General features: G+C 36.4%; 1 protein-coding gene across 5 annotated transcripts in view; it reads right to left on the bottom strand.

Annotated features, from left to right (window-relative positions):
* Positions 1–183: 183 nt before the first annotated feature.
* The window catches only part of LOC134543313 (tyrosine-protein phosphatase non-receptor type 13-like), a 369,574-nt gene continuing 347,876 nt past the window's right edge, over positions 184–21,881 (bottom strand). For 4 of the 5 annotated variants that reach the window (XM_063388249.1, XM_063388247.1, XM_063388251.1 and 1 more), the window contains 4 exons: positions 10,554–10,677; positions 9,225–9,346; positions 8,620–8,978; positions 184–1,834 (listed from right to left, as the gene is read on the bottom strand). In XM_063388249.1, the coding sequence (XP_063244319.1) occupies positions 8,623–8,978; positions 9,225–9,346; positions 10,554–10,677 (602 nt within the window). In that variant the 3' untranslated portion in view covers positions 184–1,834; positions 8,620–8,622. Of the gene's footprint in view, positions 1,835–8,619; positions 8,979–9,224; positions 9,347–10,553; positions 10,678–16,856; positions 16,957–21,881 lie in introns of those variants that run through there. The other variant, XR_010076906.1, reaches the window with a different exon arrangement.

The raw sequence follows: 21,881 nt of genomic DNA, 5'->3' as shown, positions 1-21,881 counted from the left end.
TCCGTATATTCCGAGGCACGGTCGGTATCGCAACTGGCGTCCCCGAGGCAGGGTGCGGTAGCTGCCTCGTCGGTCTGTTCCAACAGTGAGCTTTCGGAACAGCAGCAGGAGGGAGCCAGTGCTCTTTCTGCCCGGATAATGCTTTTTGAGTGGGTAGGTGGGTCAACAATTCGTAAACGAGCATTATAAAATTCGTCATTTATTATTCCAACTTTAGGGTCCCGAACTTTCACATCTTCAGACAACTGTCCTTCCACTTTTACCATCCGAAGGCCATTCCTGGAATTTCTTTGGTCAGTCTCATACGAAATATCACACTTTTTGAAACACGAATTGGCTGTCAGGTCGGTGGGTTCTGACAAAGGAAGTTGGTGATTAAGCCCATCGCTAATCACGAGGCTGCTATGCACGTTTGTGCTGTCGCTACAATCATCTGACACAGCACCTGCCAACATGTTGCTCTGACCAAACACATCAGAGGTGCATTTGGTTACATCAAGCTTTGAAACAGAATCTACAATACTACACTTAACAGATACATCAGAAGGGTTAACATAATTTTCACTTTCATTGTGATCACAAGACATCTCCAAAGTGCCCTCTTCTGCAGGAAGTTGGACAAAGTTGTTAACATGCATACCTATGTTTTTGGTTGGAATATTTAAGGTCTTAATTTGTTCATCACCATTGTCCAGCATATTCAGAAGGAATGCCTCAAAAGGTTTAGTAATTTTGTTAGAAACAGACAGACATTCTTTTCTCTTAACCTCACTGAAATTTTCACCTTTTTTGGTTTCACATTTAAAAAATTTACTATCAATTTTTTTGTCATTTATGTCTGTTAAAGCTTTGGAATCATCTAGTACTGGGTAACACATTTCACGAGGAACATTTGGTGTACTAATTTCTCCTAATGATGAATAAATATTAGAACAATTTTCATGCAAAACACATCTGTTATACCTATTTTTCTGACTATCCAAAATATACATACTTTGGCTACAATTATTTGCTACAAATTTTACATTGGTGCAACTGGTTTCAACAGTACTAATATTGGTTTCACTAAATTCATTTAGTAACTTGTCAATACCAGAAACCTCATTTGCACATATATATTTGTGCTCACTCAGATTATGAACAAACTCTGTACTTGCCTCATCATCAAGCAGAGTTACATTATGCACACATCGCCCCAACTGATTCGCGTTTACATCATGCTGGAAGACTTGTTTCATGTCATTTAGGCCCTCTGATTTACTCTCACATTCTACTTTACACACCATATCATAAATTCCCCGCGTGCCTCTGTTCGTTGGATCTGCATTATTTTTTACAGGATGTCCTGTTCTAACACCATCACAGTCTGCGGAAAGAGTAGTACCGGGCTGAAACGCAAATACATCATCAGATATGTTATCCGTACTCAAGTGAATGTTTTGATTTAAAATTTGACAAACATCGGAACAGTCCATCCCAGACACAGAACTGTTTCGCGATGACACACATTCTCCAAAGTAAAAACCGCTGTCAGTATCTTCTGAATCTTCTGCACCTGGGGAATCTTCGTTTACGTAGGCAATGCTGTTATTGTCAGAATGTGTCGAAAAGTTTTTATTTAGCGCGTCGCGGGTGTCGATGCTGCCAGGCGAAGGTAAGACCAGACTTGAACTTGCTGCCACGATGCGGGCCAGCTCTGCGGAAGTGCTTGACCTGGTTCGTCGCTCCGCCGAGGCAACTGGCAGGGTCTTCGCGACCCGGAAGCTCGACGTCCGCTGGCGCAGCATTTTCTTCAGTCTTGGAGCAGGGGTCGGATGTGTGCCTAGCCCCACACCTGCATGAAAAAAAAAAAACTTTAATACAATTTTTATACGACTAACATAATGCAGCCATGTAGCTGGAAATAAATACAAATAATAAATAAACATCCTAGACTGTAAAAGGTGTAATATAATCCTGGAGAGAAGGAAATTAATTCTAGTAAAAAAAAAAAAAAAATTTGTCTCAACTAGGATGGAATGTAATTTTAACTTGTCAACCTTTGTCTAAAAACTAAACCAAGTTGTGTGTTTGTTAAGTTTATTTGACTGATAATGACCATTAAATTGTTTTCACTTCAAAAATTAACATTATAGAATAATTTGTTATAAATGTTCTAAATGTTACAGTTAAAATTATTGCAGGAATTCTTTTAAAAATACTAAAAGTATGAAATTATCACTTAATGTTGTTAGGTCACATGGATTTTTTTTTCTGCTGTAGAATGTTAGAGTAAAAATAGTTTTACAGAACATTAGAGAGACCAATGAAGTGTTAAAATCTATCAAATATTTTCTAGTTACACCCATGCTAGAGAGAAATGTTATACAAAAAAAATTAAGAAATAAGTATCAAAAAAGCATGTACTGTCTGTAGTGTTATGGAAATGGCATCATGACAGACAACTTTATATTCGAACACACATGTGTTATTTATAAGTCCAAAACAAATAATAAAATGTATTTTCTTGGAAAAAATGTAGCAAGCATCTGACATAGGTATACTTGTTTCATTTGCAAAAGTCATGCTTATTGGTTGAATTAATAAATCCAAAATGCATAATAAAAATGGCTGAGTACCTATTGCTTTTGTAGTCCAGCTTCACACAGTATTCCAACCACCAAAATTATGTTATTTTTTAGATGCAATTTTAACATTACATTCTAGAGATAAATTTCAGGGTTCAAGGGAACACATTTACTTTAAATCCATGACTTTGAGTCACAATGCTGAGAGTCCAAGACCACAACTGGTATTGTTGACAATATTACTTCTGCTCAGTCACAAATTTTTTTAACATTAAAAAATAATATATTCTAATCAAATAAAAAATAATTTAACATGTTGAAATGATAAATAAACATACCATCAGCTAACTTCTCTTATTCAACTTTCTCCGAAATATCACCTCTTAAGTTGCAACCGTTTTAACATTATTTAAAAAATTAAAATTTTTTGAAATCCATTAAATTAGTTATGGCAAGATAAATCTAAACTTAATATAAATATAGATTTATTAAAATTATTTTTGAATTCACATCTGTGTAAAAAGAATAAAGAAACGGAATGAGATTGATTTTAATTTGGTTCACGGAAATTGCCATTTACATAGATCTGAATTTTGACATGGGCATCCGTGAGGGAAAAGAGGAGAAGGGTTAAAAATTTGGGGATTTTATTTACCTAAGTAATACTAAGCAAACTAAGAATCAACTAATATGTTGGATAGTAAATTTGCTATCTGTACTCTTTACTTCAAATAAAGATGTGATTGTATCAAATATCCTTAAATAATGCAAGGTATTTGTAATAACATGAAATTATTTCATTATTCTAAGCAAAGTTTAACCAAAATAAAGGAAAGTGTTAATGTAAATGATGGCGTAAACATAGTTAAAATGAAATAGGTGTGGTTTAACAATTTTTTTTTAAATTGTCCAACTCATGAAATGAAAATACGGTAAATATTATTTCATCTAGGTATAATATACATATACTCGAACACACTAAAACTGAAGTTTTAAAATCAGACACTTGATCTATACTAAACATTAAATGGCCTAAACATATCCACTTAACATATATAATTCTTAAATGGTTTTGTTAAGAAATAAATATTTTAAACATCCTACAAATTTATGGTGTCTATTTATTTAGTTAAAATGTTTGGAAATAAATACATACTTTTCTTTCAATTGTAAGAATTTAGTAATACTCTAAAAGTGTGCGAGCAAATACACCGGTTTTAAGCTAGTACTATATAATTCTGGTGATTTTAATTGTACTGTACTTATTTATTTTTACAAATATCATTTTACAATTTTACAACATATTTTTAAAGTGCTCTGTCATTGTGACTAGAGTTTTGATATTTTTTTTCAGAACTAAAATAAATGCAGGTATGTATGTAATTTTTCACAATTCAGTACAGTGATAGAAATAACAACAATAATAAAAATTCAGAATGAATTTATTGGAAGCTTTCTAGATCTATTAAAATGGTCTATTTCTCAATAATCTTATATTATATATACGTGTTCAAAACATATTAGTACACCAGCGCATTTATCTCTCCAGTTGTTGGCCACCATACTTCGAAAAAACTTTTCTCTTGTGGTTTCCAGAAGAGGATACAAAATTATTATGATACTAGAAAAAAATACATCAACCGGTCAACTTTAAAATTTTACATTGTCAATTTTTCAACCATACTTAACCATAGACAACATTACGTTGAGCTGTCAGTTGTGTTTTGTTAATTGTCAAATTTTCAACCATACTTAACCATAGACAACATTACGTTTAGCTGTCAGTTGTGTTTTGTTATTCCATGTCAGTTGCATTTTGCTATACCATTTTTAACAAATGAACGGCTAGACTGATGTTTTGACTGATAAATTTTTCGCTTTGCTTTCAGTTGCGTTTTGTTATACCACTTTTTTTTACATGCTTTATATTAGCTTCACCTGTATGTTTGTTTGTTTGTATGTTTGTAACCAACTCCTTTGGGTGCGATTTTGACCCACTTTAAACGGCCAGATTTCATTCAAACTTTGTAGATTTATCGAGGACTGATGACAATATACTAATTTGATAAGATTATTCCATTATTAAATTTGCAAAATAAGATTTTCGTCAATTTATATAATTTCACAATATTTAGTAGGCTTTGTTTATATCGCACCAAAGACAAACTGAAAGAAAAGAGTTCGCACATTGTAAATAAAACCATTTCGCTTATGTGCGAACTCTTTTCTTTCAGTTTGTCTTTGGCTCGATATAAACAAAGTCTACTAAATATTGTGACATTTAATTAAATGAAAAGTGAGAGTGGGTTATGATTATTGTGAACAATATTCTTTCTTGATTTTCTATTTTTTAGTTTGGTTTTCTATATAAAGCGTGTTTTTTAGTTTTATAAACTTTTTTTTCCCCGGGAACAGGATAAAAAGTATCCTATGTCCGTCTCCTGGTTCTACGCTACCTCCCTACCAATTTTCAGCCAAATCGGTTCAGCTGTTCTTGAGTTATAAATGGTGTAACTAACACGACTTTCTTTTATATATATAGATAAAGAATGTTATATTACTAGAGCTAAAGAAAAAAAAAGTTTATGGTGCTGGAAGTGTCAAATAAGCGTTGAGCGATATTTGCTTCAGCCACGAGTAAGGTGTAGGTAATGATATACCAACAATATGGAACCCGTAACTGTACTGCACAACTCACCATAAGTTGTATCCATAGTTAAAACTGAATTCTATATACATATGAAATTTTTTTTCAGAACACGCAATGACTTCTCACAAATGATCAGAACAAAGTGAGGTAGCGTCGGAAATAAAGACACGAGAACCGGACCACACGTGCACTGCAAACACTTTTGAGCGTGCACACACACTCGTGCCAAACGTTCACATGTGAAGCCAGACTAGGTCAGGCAGAGGGGGAGGCTACATACCTGTTACGTAAAAGGATCCTGCTGACTCACAAAGAGTAATCCTATTTATTTTCCCTTCCCTACCGCTACGACTCTGTGGGTCATGATGGCGTCCTACTTCAAATATGAGCAAAACCAGATCTCTTCGATGAAAAATGTTTTTACATATAAAGTGAATAGTCCTCGTCAGAGGTGCAAATCTGTAGAATTCACAGGGGCGGAGTATGTGGCGCAAAGTTTTGGCGTGTGGGGTCAACTGATAACAAGAAATCAGTAAGGGACTTTTCAATTCCCCCCTTCCCCCTCTGAATCGCTGGATCCCTGCCCATGGACCTCGTGATACATGGAGCGAATCAGATGGTTACAGAAACACATGAGCAGCTATTACGTTAGAGCTACAAAGTGACCTCTCTCACTGACACTCCTTCAATATAACATAGGCTACATGCCACTTCAAAAATATTCCTGCGAGACTACAATCTACATAGACACAATGCTTTTTAGACTCTATTCTCCCTTTTTTTTCTCGGCACAATAAGTCTAACACATATTTTTATATTTTATGTTTGTAAGAGTGTGAAAAAAAATTTGTAATTATGAGATTATTATTTTTTAAAAAAAAATAATTTGGCTTTTTCCCTAAAAATACATTTTTTCATGGTGATTAAATAATGTTGAGGGATTCATAGTTATTGGATCAACTTTATTGTTGTAAGCTAATAGCTTACATAATGTTGGTTGTATTATATACAAGTAAGTCATTTAAAAAGTGATCTGTGTGGCCAGTCAGTGGCATCGTTTCTCGATGCTCAGTGGAAGCAGACTTAAGGCTGCATTCAGAGTCGTCCTTAAAAAGGTGGGCCAATCTCATTTTCCTGGCAGCCTCTCCACCTCTCGTACTTCATAAACACTTTTGGGTGACTGCCAGCTGATAGCCTATTCCCATCCACTTTCGGCAGAGATCTGGCAATACAGCACATTTTCTCGGATCAACTGCTTACAATGCGCGTGGGAATGCACCCTGACTCTACAAAGTAAGAAGCGACAGGAGATGACAATATTTTGGCATTACTACAAGTTAATTCACATTCTACACTCTACGATAAAAATATTTAATAAAAAATTTGTGATAAAAATTAAAATCGAACACCAAAATAAAATATTAATTTTTAATATTTATTATTAAATTGAATAAATAATAAAAAATTTATAAAAATAAATGAACAAATTTAATTAAAACCTTTTGATAAAAATGAAAAGTGAATATTAAATTAAGAAAATAATAATATTTAAAAAATGAATAAACGTAAATTAAAATTTTGAATTTACTATTAAATTTATTTATTTTCTTTTAAAATATTAAATACTGAATAGTAAATATTTAAATTTAAGAATCTTATAATATTTAGTACAAATTTTGTCATATACGTATATTTATTATTCTCCAAATTTTATTTATTTAATTTTTCAAACCTAAACTGAACTTTATGGACTGTGTTGACTATCTTTTTCCAGCCTTTTTATTTGCATGCAATTAAAAACTATTTTTTAATGATGCCAAAGAAGTATAACTTCTCACGCGCGTACATAAGTACACGCGCCCATTTTTTTTGTAAATATCAAATAACCAATAATAAATATTTAACATTAATAATTTAATAATATTTAGTAATAAAAATATAATAATAATTTTTTAATTTATATCAATAAATAATATATACGGATAGTTAACCTCAATTATATTGGAGTACTTGAAAAAGTATATAAGCACAATTTTTTTACTAATATTTACGAATAGTAAATAATATTATTCAAAATATTCAATTTTAATCACTACTGAATATAATTTAGAAGCACATATATAATTTGCACTTTTATGAAACTAAAACACGTGTTGTGAATGTAGAAACTAGAAACATGTGGATAAATATTATAAATATAAAAACAGTGATCAGAGGCGACGAGCATGCCATCATGCGTGACTAATAGAGATTCTATTTCTATTTTGTTGGTAGCTTTTTTTTGAGACATAATGTGCGGTTTAGCGGGCAGCTTCAACCTGTTAATTTTGTGTTACAGTGATGCGCGCGCATCTTAAAATTTCACTCTCATCATTTTTTCATAACGCACCTAAAGAAGTATAACTTCAAAAATTTCATATTCTAGGAAAAAAATTTGTAGAAAAATAATTTTATAAAGCCACATTTAGAAATGCCAATACTAGCACCTGTGTAGTTGACATAGGACACTTTATTTATCTCTACAGAAAGCTAACAAATTTCTGTATTTGCCCCTTGCAACACTGCTCTGGCAATGTTTGTATAGCACTTCAGGGAACATTTTTGACACAAAATAAAACTGTTTTTATGATAAACATGTAAATACCTAAGCATTCATATATTTTTAAAATAAAATTTTAATGTGTTTAACATTTCTTCTAAACTTAAAAACCTATCTGTGTTTTTGCCTATATATATTATTTTAGCCTTGACTCCTGAGATCCTATATTCATATTCAAGGCACTCTTTTAAGAATCATATTCGAGATTCGGGTTTGACCCATAGCTAATTAAAACCAAAATACAGTAGTGTTTCAATTAACTGAGTCAATGTGGGCCACTAATCACGGAAAAACAAAATCTCAGATTACATGGATAAAATAAGAAAATTGTTTTGGTTTTGATTTTTTCCAGCTTTTGTTCAGTGTAGTCTTTCACGTCATTCTATCATTTGCCAAACCCGTAAAAATTTAATGGTTTCTTTCAGGATTACAACAACAGTTGTAACATTTTCTATATCCTCACGGAAATGTTTCTACAGCCTCTGTTGGTAATAGCACTTCAGGTTGGCTCAGAAAATATGGAACATCGGTTAATCGAAGCTTGGTTGATCAAGATTCTACCGTATACCAACTCATTACAACCAGTAGCGGATCCAGAGGGGGGGCTAAGGGGCTCAAGCCCCCTCCAAAAGCTTCTGGGTCCACTATTGTTTTAGTGTTTGCCTTGATAAAGCCTAGCCTCAGCTGGGTCAAGCCCCTTCCAAACCAAAATCCTGGATCCGCCACTGGTTAGAACCCTTACAGCTGGGAGACGTCGATGATCACGACTGCTTATGAACCAGCCCGGGAGCAAGAGAACGTACTGCCTAGATGAAAGTCTCCTCGCCGTCCTCGGAGAGCTGGTCGTACTCGTCTGCAGCCGGGGCCATGCAGCACACGGCGCCGATGCCGTCGCGACCCCGGAGAGAGGACCGCGCCTGCGACCCGCTGCTCCGGCGCGACGGGGTCTCGCCGGCCGTCTCCGCCTCGCCAAAGTCCAGCCTCCGCTTCAGGGCGGAGCCTGGGCGCTCGCACGCGTCGGGCCTGCCCCTGGGACTCCCCGAGGCGTGGCTCTGCGACAACACCATCTCCACGTCTCCGTCCAGCGCCTGGACGAACTGCAGTGCCTCCTGGTAGTTCATGTTGAGCAAGCTGTGGCCGTTAACTGCGAGCAGCTGATCTCCTGCAACATGAGAGCACACCTATTTTAACTCTTTTGAATTTTTCACCCAAAAAGTGTAGCAGTCGGTGCAAAGCAGTCAAGAATTACTGTCAAAATTAACAACCCAGAGAAATAACACACAATATGTAAATACAAGTTTCTGCGGAGAAAAAGATAAGCCACTTTGAGGTAACAATTTTACAAATGGCAACACCAAATAAAATCATGTAGAGTCTATATTTACATATATGCAGTTGAATATCTCACCCTTGCGGATATTGCCCAGTTGGTCAGCGGGTCCGTTTTGTAGAACAGATTGTATGTACACCCCTCCGTCCGAACCCTGTGTGATCTGGATGCCTAAGCTGCCAGACTTGCTGCGTTCCAGCCTGCAAATCAGAGCAGGGGTCTCAGACACTCCAAAAGGCCTACCAGAGAACGAAAATCTATTCTCTCCAGCACATAAGATACATACAGCATATAACCATGTAAGAAAAAGTTTTTCAGAAATTTTTATTTATTTATTTATTTATTTAGTTATTGATTTATTAAGTACCAGCCAATAAACATGGTCCAAAACAGGGTGGTACTATACAAACACAAAACAAATGTGAGTCTTTCAGTAATCGTCAGTGATGTGTAAACATCTAACATTGGTAACAAGCAAATTCACGTGTTCTCATGTTGTTCGTGTTGCAGATAAACTTATAATACGAAACACAGACACTAAATTTAAAGTATAATTCTTTAAAATAATGCAGAGTGCAATGAATACACTGATAAATAAAATATTTGCTTTTCAAGTACATTACAAATTTTTAGACATGAATCACACACTTAATTTCTGTGCCCACCATTAGAATTTGCTGCCTAAATCTTAAACATTGCTTGTCACCATCATGCACACACAGCAGCACAAACATACTGAAATTATGACTGTTAGAAACAGCTTCGATAAAAGCGAAAAAACTTGAAAAAATCCTAAACCCCAGCTTTGGATCTGATTTTCGACAAGGAATTTATTAAAATACTACCCATCATGTTGAAAGTTATATTTCTATGTAAATGTTTGTATATTTATTTTTGCTTAAATGACTAATGTTAGTCAGTCAATTACTACTACAAAAAAACCCTTAACCTTATAGAGCTGAACTATTGTACCTTGCTTTTAAGTTCTGCAGGGTAGAAAAAGAGACCATATCTACAAAACACAGATTATACATATAGCAATTGTAAGTGTGAATATAAGGTTAATAAAACTAGTTCAAACTTGTGAGTTCAATATGAATAAAGATCTTTAAGCTCTCAAAACTTGCTAGAAAATACAAAATAAGCATAAATCTACTGGTTTATGCTTTTTTTTTCTGCTATAACTTAGGAATACACTCCTACTTTTAAATTAGCACACTTTAACCACAACAAAAAATTATCCATTGAATTTATTTAATAAAAAAAGTGATGAGAAAAATTCCACAAAACAAATTGGGATGAAAATTACAAAGAAGATTTTCAGGTAATTGTTAAACTAATGTACATATATAATGCAATAACTCTGCATTAATAAAACTGACAATATATTTAGTATTTTAGACTCACCTCACAGTTTTTAATATCCTTTCATTCAAGAAAGAAATGTTGTTGATCTTTTGCAGGAATGATTCACTGAGAGACTCTTGCATATTAAGTTCAAAATTTTCATCTACTGACTTGATACTTGAATCTAGAACAAAGTAATATGTACATATTAGGGGTATGCGAATATTCAAAATCGAAAAAATATTCGCAAATAATTTTTTATTCGATTCGAATTGTTTCTGAAAAAAATTGAAATAATTGTTACTTTTTATCTTGCATATTTTTGATTGGCTGATCTTCGTAGGACGTAAATATTAAAATCCCGTTAATATAACAATAAGAATTTGGTTACATCTATTATGAGCCGCGTTTTAAACTTTTGACGCACGCAGACAAAACGAAAATAAGCAGAAAATTACGTATTGTTTGTTTACTTCATTCATAAGTCGATTCTGCCAATGGTCGAAAATGATTATCGAACGCGCGACTGTCACACACGAATCGACTTAGTATAATGTCACGCATGTTTCACAAAATCTTTAAAAACCGTGCGTAAATATTGTTTTTTTTTTGACGTGACGTCTAATAAATCAATGAACGCCGGCTGCATGTACGAAAACGTGTCCTGTAACGGACATTGCCCCACTACGGATGTGTCCTGTTATGTTCATTGTACGCATGCGTGGCATCTCTCTTCCACTCGATTGGAACAACCATCGATTTGACTTTGTTGTATATGTGTAAGTGAAAGACGTGACATCAGGGATGTTAGAGGTGTGAGGTTGGCAGCCAGTGTGTGTAATGATGGCGGCGGGTGATGTACATGAGGTGCTTGTACAATGTATGTATCGAGAGACAAGTGTAAAATAAAAAGAGAGAACAAAACAAAACATGGCGCAGTCGGTCAGTCGTTTCGCCCGTACAATCTTTACGTGCCGGGGTAGTTTGAAGGCGTAATCGCATTTGTGGCAATACCATCGTCTCCTGAACGTGGGCAACAAAGGCTAACATGGCGGACGCGAACAAGCCTAGCGGGTTGGACCTAACGGGAAATGTCAGTGAAAATTGGCGAAAGTTTAAACAAAACTTCGAAATATTCATGGTGGCGTCAGGAAAGTCGGAACAATCATCGCCAGTTAAAGCAGCTGTTCTTCTGAATTTGGTGGGAGAAGATGCTGTTGAAGTGTTCAATACATTTCAACTTGCAGATGAAGATCGCACAGATTACAAGAAGGTACTTGAAGCATTTGAGGCTTATTGTAAACCCAGAAAAAACGTGCCATATGAAAGGTTCTTGTTGTATTCGAGAAAACAAAAAGAAAATGAACCATTTCAGTTGTTTGTAAATGACTTGAAAAAGCTTGTGAGAAGTTGTGAATTCGGTGAACAATCAGACGCAATCGTTAGGGACTGCATATTCATGGGTGTGAGGGACACCAAATTACAGCAAGAAATGCTCCGCATGAATAACTTAACCCTTGAAAAAGCGTGTGAGCTAGGCAAAGTGGCTGAATCAAGCATACAACAAATGCAGTGCTTACAAGGTGACAGAACAAAAGAAGGGATCTATGAACACATGCAGCCCGTGTCGGTAAATGTAGTAAGTTCAAAGCACAGAGGGGGAGCCAGTCAGTGGGTGCAAGAGAAGGGTTTCAGTGGCAAGTGCAAGCAATGCAATCTCACCCACATAAAAGGCAAATGCCCAGCATATGGCAAACAATGCCACAATTGTGGGAAGCTCAATCACTTTGCGATAATGTGCAGAAAATCACGTGAAGTAAACAAGGTGAGAATGATAAATAAAAAGGAAGCAGAGAGCTCAGATGAAGATTATTTTGTAGTCAATGGGATAGTAATAGCAAAACAGAGTGTTAAGCAGGTAGAATGTGTAAGAAACCAAGAAAAATCAACAAAGTGGTATGAAAACATAACAGTTGAGGAAAGGAAGATAAATTTTAAGCTTGACACTGGGTCAGAAGTTAACATTCTACCAGAGACAATGTTTAGGAAAGTGGATAATCAACTGAAGGTAAGGGACACCAACGAACTGTTGGAATGCTATGGTGGATTTAAAGTAAGACCCATTGGCATTGTGAAGTTACGGTGTGAATCAAAAGACGTAGTACAATACATGGATTTTCGAATTACCAATGCGGACAGTACCCCAATACTAGGCTTACAGGCATATGTAGACCTGAACCTGATCAAAAGGGTGCATCTAATTGGACTAGAGGACACAACAGTGAAGGTTATCAAACAAGACTCATCGCAACCAGAATCACCTCATAGCAAGTTCATGCAAGAAAACCAGGATGTCTTCACTGGACTAGGAAAATTTCCAGGTCAGTGCAAAATTAGAGTCTGTCAGGATGCTCAGCCAAGAGTAGCACCACCTAGGAGACAACCGCAAACAATAGCCCCCAAACTGAAAACAACTCTAGAATCCCTAAGGAAGAGAGGAATTATTGAAAAAGTTGAGGAACCAAACTCGTGGGTACATAACCTAGTTGTCGTTGAGAAGCCAAATGGTACACTAAGAGTCTGCCTGGACCCACAACATTTGAATCCTGCCATCAAAAGAGACTTTTATCAAATACCAACGATTGAACAGCTAACAGAGCAACTGTCGGGAAAACTATATTTTTCAGTCTTTGACCTGAAGGATGGGTTCTGGCAAATTGAGCTCGATCAAGAATCCAGTGACTTGTGTACCTTCTCTACACCGTGGGGCTGTTACAAATTTCTCAGGTTACCGTTTGGTGTGTCCTGTGCACCAGAAAAGTTCCAAGAACTGAATGAAAGTGTGTTTGGTGATATTGACGGTGTTGTGGTGTACTTTGATGACATTCTTGTGACTGCGACATCACTGGAGGAGCATGATAAGTGTGTAGCAAAAGTAATACAGAGGGCAAGAGCTCACAACATCAAGTTTAATCCAGAAAAACTGCAATACAGACTGTCAAAGGTTAGTTTCATGGGACATGTGTTATCGAATAATGAAATTCAACCTGATCCAGGTAGAGTGATGGCGATACAAAAAATACCAGATCCTCAAAATAAGAAAGAGTTACAGAGACTGTTGGGGATGGTTAACTACCTACGACCATTTATACCCAACATGGCAACAATCACAGCGCCTCTGAGGGAGCTACTAAAAACTGATGTGTCCTGGCAGTGGCTGAAATGTCACTCGCAGTGTGTAGCGAATCTTAAAACAGCCGTAAGCTGCGCACCTGCATTGGGGACCTTTGATGCAACCAAGTCTATTACCATTCAAGGAGATGCATCACAGGATGGCCTTGGCTGCTGTCTCCTCCAAAACGGACAGCCCATATCATATGCATCTCGAAGTCTTACCGCGACAGAACAAAAGTGGGCACAAATTGAGAAAGAGCTATTAGCCATAGTATATGCAACTAACAAGTTTCATTACTACATATATGGTCGGGTGGTTCAGGTCCTCACAGATCATAAACCTTTAGTAGCTATTATGAGCAAACCAGTATCAAAGATAATGTCCACGCGACTTCAACGACTCAAATTAAAACTACTGAAGTACAACCTGGATGTTCAGTACCTCCCTGGGAAAATGATGCACATTGCTGATCTACTATCCAGGGCCCATGGGACAGATGCAGCTGAAGATGATCCGGAACTGGATGAAATAGTGCATAGTGTGAGTAGGCATCTTCCCATGACTGAAGTGCGGAAGGAAGAATTTCGACAAGGACTGGCCGCGGACCCAGTGCTGAGTGAGGTGATGAAATGGGTGACGACCGGGTGGCCTCACAAAAAGGGTAAGGTACCAGTGCAGTGCTACCCATTCTGGGGTGTAAAGAGTGATCTTTTTGTAGAAGATGATCTACTGTTTCTAAGTGATAGAATTGTAGTACCTAAAAAACTGAGGCAGAACATGTTGAAAGTTATTCATGAGGGACATCTTGGAGTGGGCAAAACTAAAGCTAGAGCAAGGAGGGTGTTCTTTTGGCCAGGCATGTCGAAGGAGGTAGAGCAATATGTATTAGAGTGCAGGGTGTGTGAGAAATTCAGGACCACAAACCGGAAAGAACCCCTACTCCCTCATGCAGTTCCAACACTTCCCTTTGAGAAAGTGGGAGCAGATATACTAGAATTTGGAGGGAAAAGTTATTTAGTGATTTACGATTACTTTTCAAAATGGCTGGAAATAGTTAAGTTGGAAAGTAAACAAAGCATCAGTGTAATAAAGGCATTGAAAGCCATCTTCTGCACTCATGGCATTCCAAAGATAGTGATGGCTGACAATATGCCGTTTAACTCATACGAATGTACACGCTTTGCACATGAACATGAGTTTGAGATACACACATCTAGCCCACTACATTCACAGTCAAATGGAATGGCCGAAAAAGGTGTAGGAATCGCCAAGAACATATTGAAGAAAAGCTGTGAGGAGGGTAAGGAATATTGGATGGCACTGATGGCATATCGTAACTCACCACTGGCGGGTATGGATGTGTCACCATCAGAACTGTTGATGAGTAGGTTAGTCAGAACACAGATACCGACAACTGTGAATAATCTCCTCCCGAAGATTCAGTCTAATACAAAACCACAGTTGATTGCGAAGCAGAGGAAAGTTAAAATGTATTATGACCAGAGAGCTCCAAGGAAGCCTTTAGAATATATGAAAGGGCAAACAGTAGTCATGCAGAGGGGTGTAGTGTGGGAGCCAGCCACAATTCTGGAGAAACACAGTGCACCACGCTCATACATAGTTAGGACCCACTCAGGTCAAGTGGTTCGGAGAAACACTAAATATCTAAGACCCTCCAACTCTGAAGTACCCAAAACAGCAGCATGGGGGAACTATAACATTGTTGATGAAACTAGAGGAGAGGGAAAGGAGCAGGAAATCAACTTAGAGTGTGGTGAAGAGAGTGAAGACAGTAGGAGATGTAAATCACCTGACTTCAAAGGGTTTGACCAAGAGACAGGCCAATGCAGTAGAGGGGTGAGGAGTGATACAGCCAGTCAACCTCAGGATAAGGCTGGAGGCTGGGAGTCAGTATACATTACAAGAACAGGCCGAACTGTTAGGAAACCCAATAAGTTTCAGTAATATTAGCTTTGGGAAGAAAGGAAGGTGTTGTATATGTGTAAGTGAAAGACGTGACATCAGGGATGTTAGAGGTGTGAGGTTGGCAGCCAGTGTGTGTAATGATGGCGGCGGGTGATGTACATGAGGTGCTTGTACAATGTATGTATCGAGAGACAAGTGTAAAATAAAAAGAGAGAACAAAACAAAACAGACTTTTCAATCATATTTTCGTTGTTTGAATTATTAATATTATGTAATTTAACGATCATCCACCAATTTTCAGCACAATCGGTACGGTTATTTAAAAGTAATGTAGAATATTGAAATATATTTTTAACGAACAATAGTGTTTTACAGTTACACATAATAATTCAAATTACACCCAGGATCTTTTTGCACAATGTTTTAAAAAATATTGCAACACATTATAAATAAGTTTGGTGTATTTGGGATGTGTATTTGTTATAAAATTGTGTTATAGAAACAAAATAATATTATTCCCCTACCGTGCTGTCATCTACGGTGACAAACGTGAACCGAATGAATCGCGATATCTATCCGCTATCGCGGGAACCAGGCACTCCTTAATACATATTTTCCTTTGTTTATCACGAGGGGCGTTATTATTAATGAATTATAAATAAAATATCGTGGCCGGGGCCACAATTGCATATCATATTGAGCACTGGAAGACATAAAAACAAAAATATTCTCGACTGATTTTAATCTCTGGTTTTCATTGCTATGACAACAATTTCGGCAATAAAGGTAAATTAATTTGCATTTTTAATCTGATTACTACTATAATTTCAAGAATTTATTCTTTTATTATTTAAAAAAGTAGCATCTGTCAGCGAGTGCAGTAATAATAGGTTATGTTAGATATTTGATTACAGTTTATTTATATGAAAACTTGTTCATAATTATATTTAAACGAAAAGTTAATGTGGTTTACATTGCTTATTACAACAACAATTTCGGCAATAAAGGTTAATTATTCTTGCATTTAAAAAATCTGATTACTAGTATAATTTCAAGTATTTATTCTTTTATTACTAAAATAAAAATGATTCAATTTTATTCATAAAGTATGCAATCATTTCATCAATGTTTTGTTATGACGTTGTCACATTAAACTTTCGTCCGTAAACCAACTTTACAGACAACTAATTTTTTTTAGGGGGATGACGGGGGGGGGGGGGGGGGGGGGGGGGGGAGGAAATAAACCACGCCATGTTGTTAACCTTCAAAACACATGCACGGCGGTAAAATAAACGTGTTCAGGAGTAAACCGTTGTTTGTCTTGTTCTTAAGACTTGATTCCTGGGACCGCTACTGCTGTAGCTGAAACAGAAGTATCAGCTACTTGTAACCAGTACATTATTGTACCAGTAACTGGTTGGAACAGATATCAAAATTTGCTGTAACAACCCACCTCTACTAAAAAGTAACTGTCAAAATACGCATGGGCGTCGCAAGGATATATATATATTTTTTTTTGGGGGGGGGGGGGGGGGACTTCAATTGATTTAGTTGTTCAGGAATATCCATCCCCTGGAGAAAGAGAATAAAAAAAAAAGCGGGGGGTACGGGGTACCTCCCCCGGGAAAATTGGGGGTTTGAAGGTGCAAAAAGGTGGTTTTTAGGCATTTTACTTTCCTAAACATTTTATAAAAAATATTTTCAGAGAACAAATTTGTAAAAACACGAAAACTACGAAACTAAATATATTATTGGACTTTTATTATTGGGGGGGACGTGTCACCCCCGTCACCCCCGGTTGCGACGCCCATGAAAATACGTCCACAATAAAAAAAAATTCATAAATACCGTGTTGTACGCATAATCGGCGTACATTTTATACTAAAATCAAGTTTAAAAAGTAAATGTGACTTTTGTGCAAAAAAAATTTTGTTTGGTAAAGTTATTCATAAAACCTATTCACGTAAATTACGTTCATTTAAAAATTCGAGTATACAAACTCACGCTAAACAATTTAAATTAATGAGTTGTGCAACCAAAACATTTTGTTTAACTTTAAATAGAAAAACGAAAACCATGAGCAGCAACGAACGCTAAACTTTCGTCGTAGTACGCACGGGCCAAGAGTGTAGAATGTAGTTAACTCGGCACTCAACAGAGCGCGCGCGTTGTAAGCATTCGGCGAGCTATCGATATCGATCTTCGACTACGTGCGCGCGCTTTATACGGGAATCAACATAACTACACATGAATGACGTCAACTAGCGCTGACTGCATTACAAGCATGGGGGCACGGTCTAAGAAGGGGAGGTCTGGACACTCCCCAACCTGGCCAGCATGCAAAAGTGGCACACCTAATGTCTCCGTAGTTCCGCTCCGCTCCACCATCTGACGTGTAGCGCTGGTTGTTCTGCGGTGGTATTTTAAGCTTTGTTGTTATGAACAACTCAACATAATAATCATTTAAATTTTCATTTAAATGTTTAAAATGCATTAATCTCCAGATATCGATACAATATTAAATTGTATGTGTTTATTTTTTATAAGTTTGGGAATTATTTCATAAATTAGGTCAATTAGGTTACGAAGTATAGTTTCCACATTGGCATTGGCGGGAACTTCATTGTGAGCAAGGAGCATTGATTGTTAGTAAAGAGAATAAGCGTATATTATTTTAATTGTGAAAATGCCTAACCTTTGTGTTGCACCTGGGTGCAAAACAAATTATCAGGCAAAGTCGGACGAGAAAGTTGCAATATTCCGAGTTCCCAATGATGACAATGTTAGGCAATTGTGGCAGAAAGCAATTCCACGAGACAAGTTTGTACTTAAAAGATCCCATTATGTATGCGAAAAACATTTTGTGGAAGACGACATTCTCACAAAAAAAGGAACACAAAGATCAGTTCGGAAACGTCATTGGAATAGTAAGTTAATTTTTATTATTTGTATGAATGTAGTCTAAAGATTACTTATTTTTGTATAGGCCCAACTTTTTTAAAAATGGAATGTATGATGTCGAATTTTATTAATGACCAGTACAACCATGATAATACCTGTTTGTAAGTAGTTTGACAATACACCATTTTTTATTAAAATACAAAATTTGCAAAACGAGTGCGATCTCTTCCTTAAAAAAATAATAAAAATCCCAAAATACTTTTATTCAGTGCTTTAAACTTTCCTTTGTTATCTTAAAAGGCGCAGATACGGAATTCAAACTCGTTTAGGAGTAATAGCAGTTTGTAATTTACATTACAATACCTGTGCATTCATGCGGCTATCAAAATTATTTTTGCTTGCTGTGTATGTGCGTCTTGTTTGTTTTCGACAACTTATAAAAACGTATAAATTTTTTATTAGGATATTGTAAGGCAATGTAAATAAAAAAAATTAAAAAAATACGTCCCTACTATGCACCCAAGCTGAAGCGTCAACACTTGACATGAGACACGAAACATTGACGATGGCACTTATTTGTGTAGCAAATAATGTATTGTAAATGCAGGTTTGGTATTGTTATTCAAATACGTAAATCAGCCAAGTTATGTAATTTGATTCAGCCTTTAATTTTAAATGTTAAAATATAGTGTAATTATATTAAAATTCATTGCAGTGCATCAAATACTGTCTTAACTCTCTACGTTTGTAATTATGGAGTATAGGGCCACCATGGAAATAAAAAAAGTAAAAACAAAACTTATTTTACTTCCTTACATGATTCCTGATCATTCTGCAAAACGGCATTGCGATATTTCCAGTAATTTGCATAAAAATTACCTTTTTAAACGAGTGTATTTTTTAAAGTTTTATAGACATTAACAAATTAGGTTGCGGAAATGTGGCCCTATGCCCGATTATCACGTTACTGTGCGTCCTCCGGCGATGATACAAACTATCGTTGTATCGTATATTATTTACCTCTTGTTTGTTTTTCACGAGAATTGACAAAATCATCATAACGCCTATTTAATGATATATTTCCACCGCAAGACACCTAACGCTAGAGTTGAATAGCGGACGTCGAACGAACTATGGAGACAGTAAGTGGTCACTTTTATCTGGCGAGTGTCCAGCCAGACCTCCCCTTCTTAAGGTGGGTTTACGATTGAAAATTAAGAATTAAGACTTAAGACTTAGTCGTGTACTTACCATATGACTCTATGTAAACTAGTGGAATGGTTTATGATTGTCGTGTGTGAATTTTGACGGGTCGTGTGCGAACCATATGATGACTTAAGACTTAACAGAAATGGTTATATTTTATATTTTTCGTTAAGACTTAAGGGAAGCGACCAATCACAACAAACCGGAACCTTTTAACCGGAAGTTTATCTTATTATTGGACCGAGCGAGGCAGTATTTTGGGTTAGAATTCGTATATTTGTCATTTATAATCATCATCCATTTCGAAAAATAGATATCCCATTTGTCAATAACCTATTTCAAACCTGCTTTGTCCGTTTTGAACAATGGCCGACCATGTGTTTTGTGCTGTTATTGGTTAGAATTAATGACTTCTATTGTAACCCTTCTTCCTCCTTAATTGGAAGAGGGGTTGCGTCCCCGACTCACTCTGGGCGCGAAGGGAAAAAATAAATATTAAAACCAGGCATAAAAAGCTAAACAATATAAATTCCCCACACCACTGCCCAGGGGTCAGGCCAAAAAATTCAAAGGCTATAATAGCAGAGTACCCATTAAACAAACAAGAGGCAAGACTTTGGACGTATGTTATTAAAAAATAGAAATTTGCAAAAATAATTTTTACTATACATAACCATACAAGCTTAGTTACAAAAGCTGACGTTAATAATGGCAGCATCTTATCCCCATTTACGATACTAACAATAACCTTTAAAAAATCGTAAAAATATAAATACTGATAACAAGTATAAAAATATATAAGGGCGTGAGGCGTGGCCACTATAAAATATCAAAATTTACTGACTGCCCTAATACCAAAAATCAAACAAGACAATCAATACAAATATATAAAAAATCTACAAAAATAATACTGAAGTACAAACAAATTATTTAAATAAAGTTCTTAAACTCTCAATCAACGGTTTAGTCTTTCTTCAGATGTTCGTTGCTAAAGACTTGCCAAAAAAACAAAGTTAATATCCTAGGCGTGCGCTGGCTTCCTGACCTTCCTCACCAACTCCAGAGTCTAATGCCACGCCGGGCCATAGGTACGAATTCACAAAGGCGTGAACGATGACCAAAAAAAAAATTATCTTATTTTTTTTTTAAGGGAAATGTAGCAAAAACTCTTCACGTAACATAACTATGTTACCACCGAAGTTTTTATCATATACTTCAAACAAAGTCTTACTTCTTTATTAACTTGCCAATGATTTCATAAAAACGTAGAATGGCCGCACCAACCAACATCAGGCTGCGCATGTAGTCCAATACCGATCACATACTTTTAATAATACTGCACAAGCTGATATATTAGCTAAATGCAACTTTAAGTATGCCAATTCCGAAGACAAACTCTCAAAAACAAATTGCAAAATGTTCGTTTCTTCCAAACTTATACTTTTATTACAACTACAGGCAAACGGGCGACCTTTTTTAAAAAAATCCCACACTGGAACAACGTGTGAAAACAAATGGGCCTCTTCACCAAACTGGCTAATAAAAGTTCCGTCCAAATAAAATTTAGTATGGGAAAATACACAGTTCACTAGGTTTGCCAAAAACCAGTGCAGCACCACGAGGGTAAAAATCAAAATTGCGGCCTCTCTTTACCTTGATAAGTTCAGTATCACAGGGCAATCCATTGCCCTGTCACCCAGCGTGGAGCCTCCAGCCCAATACTCTTCGTCGCCCGTTGCCGTCCGGCACACCAGTCCGCGCCGTCACATGGCTCTGTCCTCGACGGTCGCTCGGCACGCACCCCCCGCCGGCCCAGCTGATTTTTTCTTCCCGGCAAGCCGAATGTCTCACGTCATCAGCCAACCGCCGGGCGCTCACCAAGTGGTATTTACGTGAAACACAATCGATATTCTTAAACTCATAATCGATAGCTACCAAACGGCGTATAACTAATTAACAGAAACAAATATAATAAAAAAAAAATTTACAGATAAATTAACATTAATTAAAAAAGGCATAAAAATACGTGAAATAAAAAACCATATAAAACTAGAGACCAGCAACAAAAATAAATTACAAGTAAAAATGTGGCCCTGCCGGCCACAACCTCCGCCTTGAACAAAAAAAAAATTTAAACAGCAACCTTAAAAAACTAAAACGTCAAAAAAAAACCTTGGACT

This window comes from Bacillus rossius (assembly GCF_032445375.1).
Source record: "Bacillus rossius redtenbacheri isolate Brsri chromosome 9 unlocalized genomic scaffold, Brsri_v3 Brsri_v3_scf9_2, whole genome shotgun sequence".
NCBI classification, from domain to species: Eukaryota; Metazoa; Arthropoda; class Insecta; order Phasmatodea; family Bacillidae; genus Bacillus; species Bacillus rossius.
This window is presented reverse-complemented; position numbering and strand designations above follow the sequence as displayed.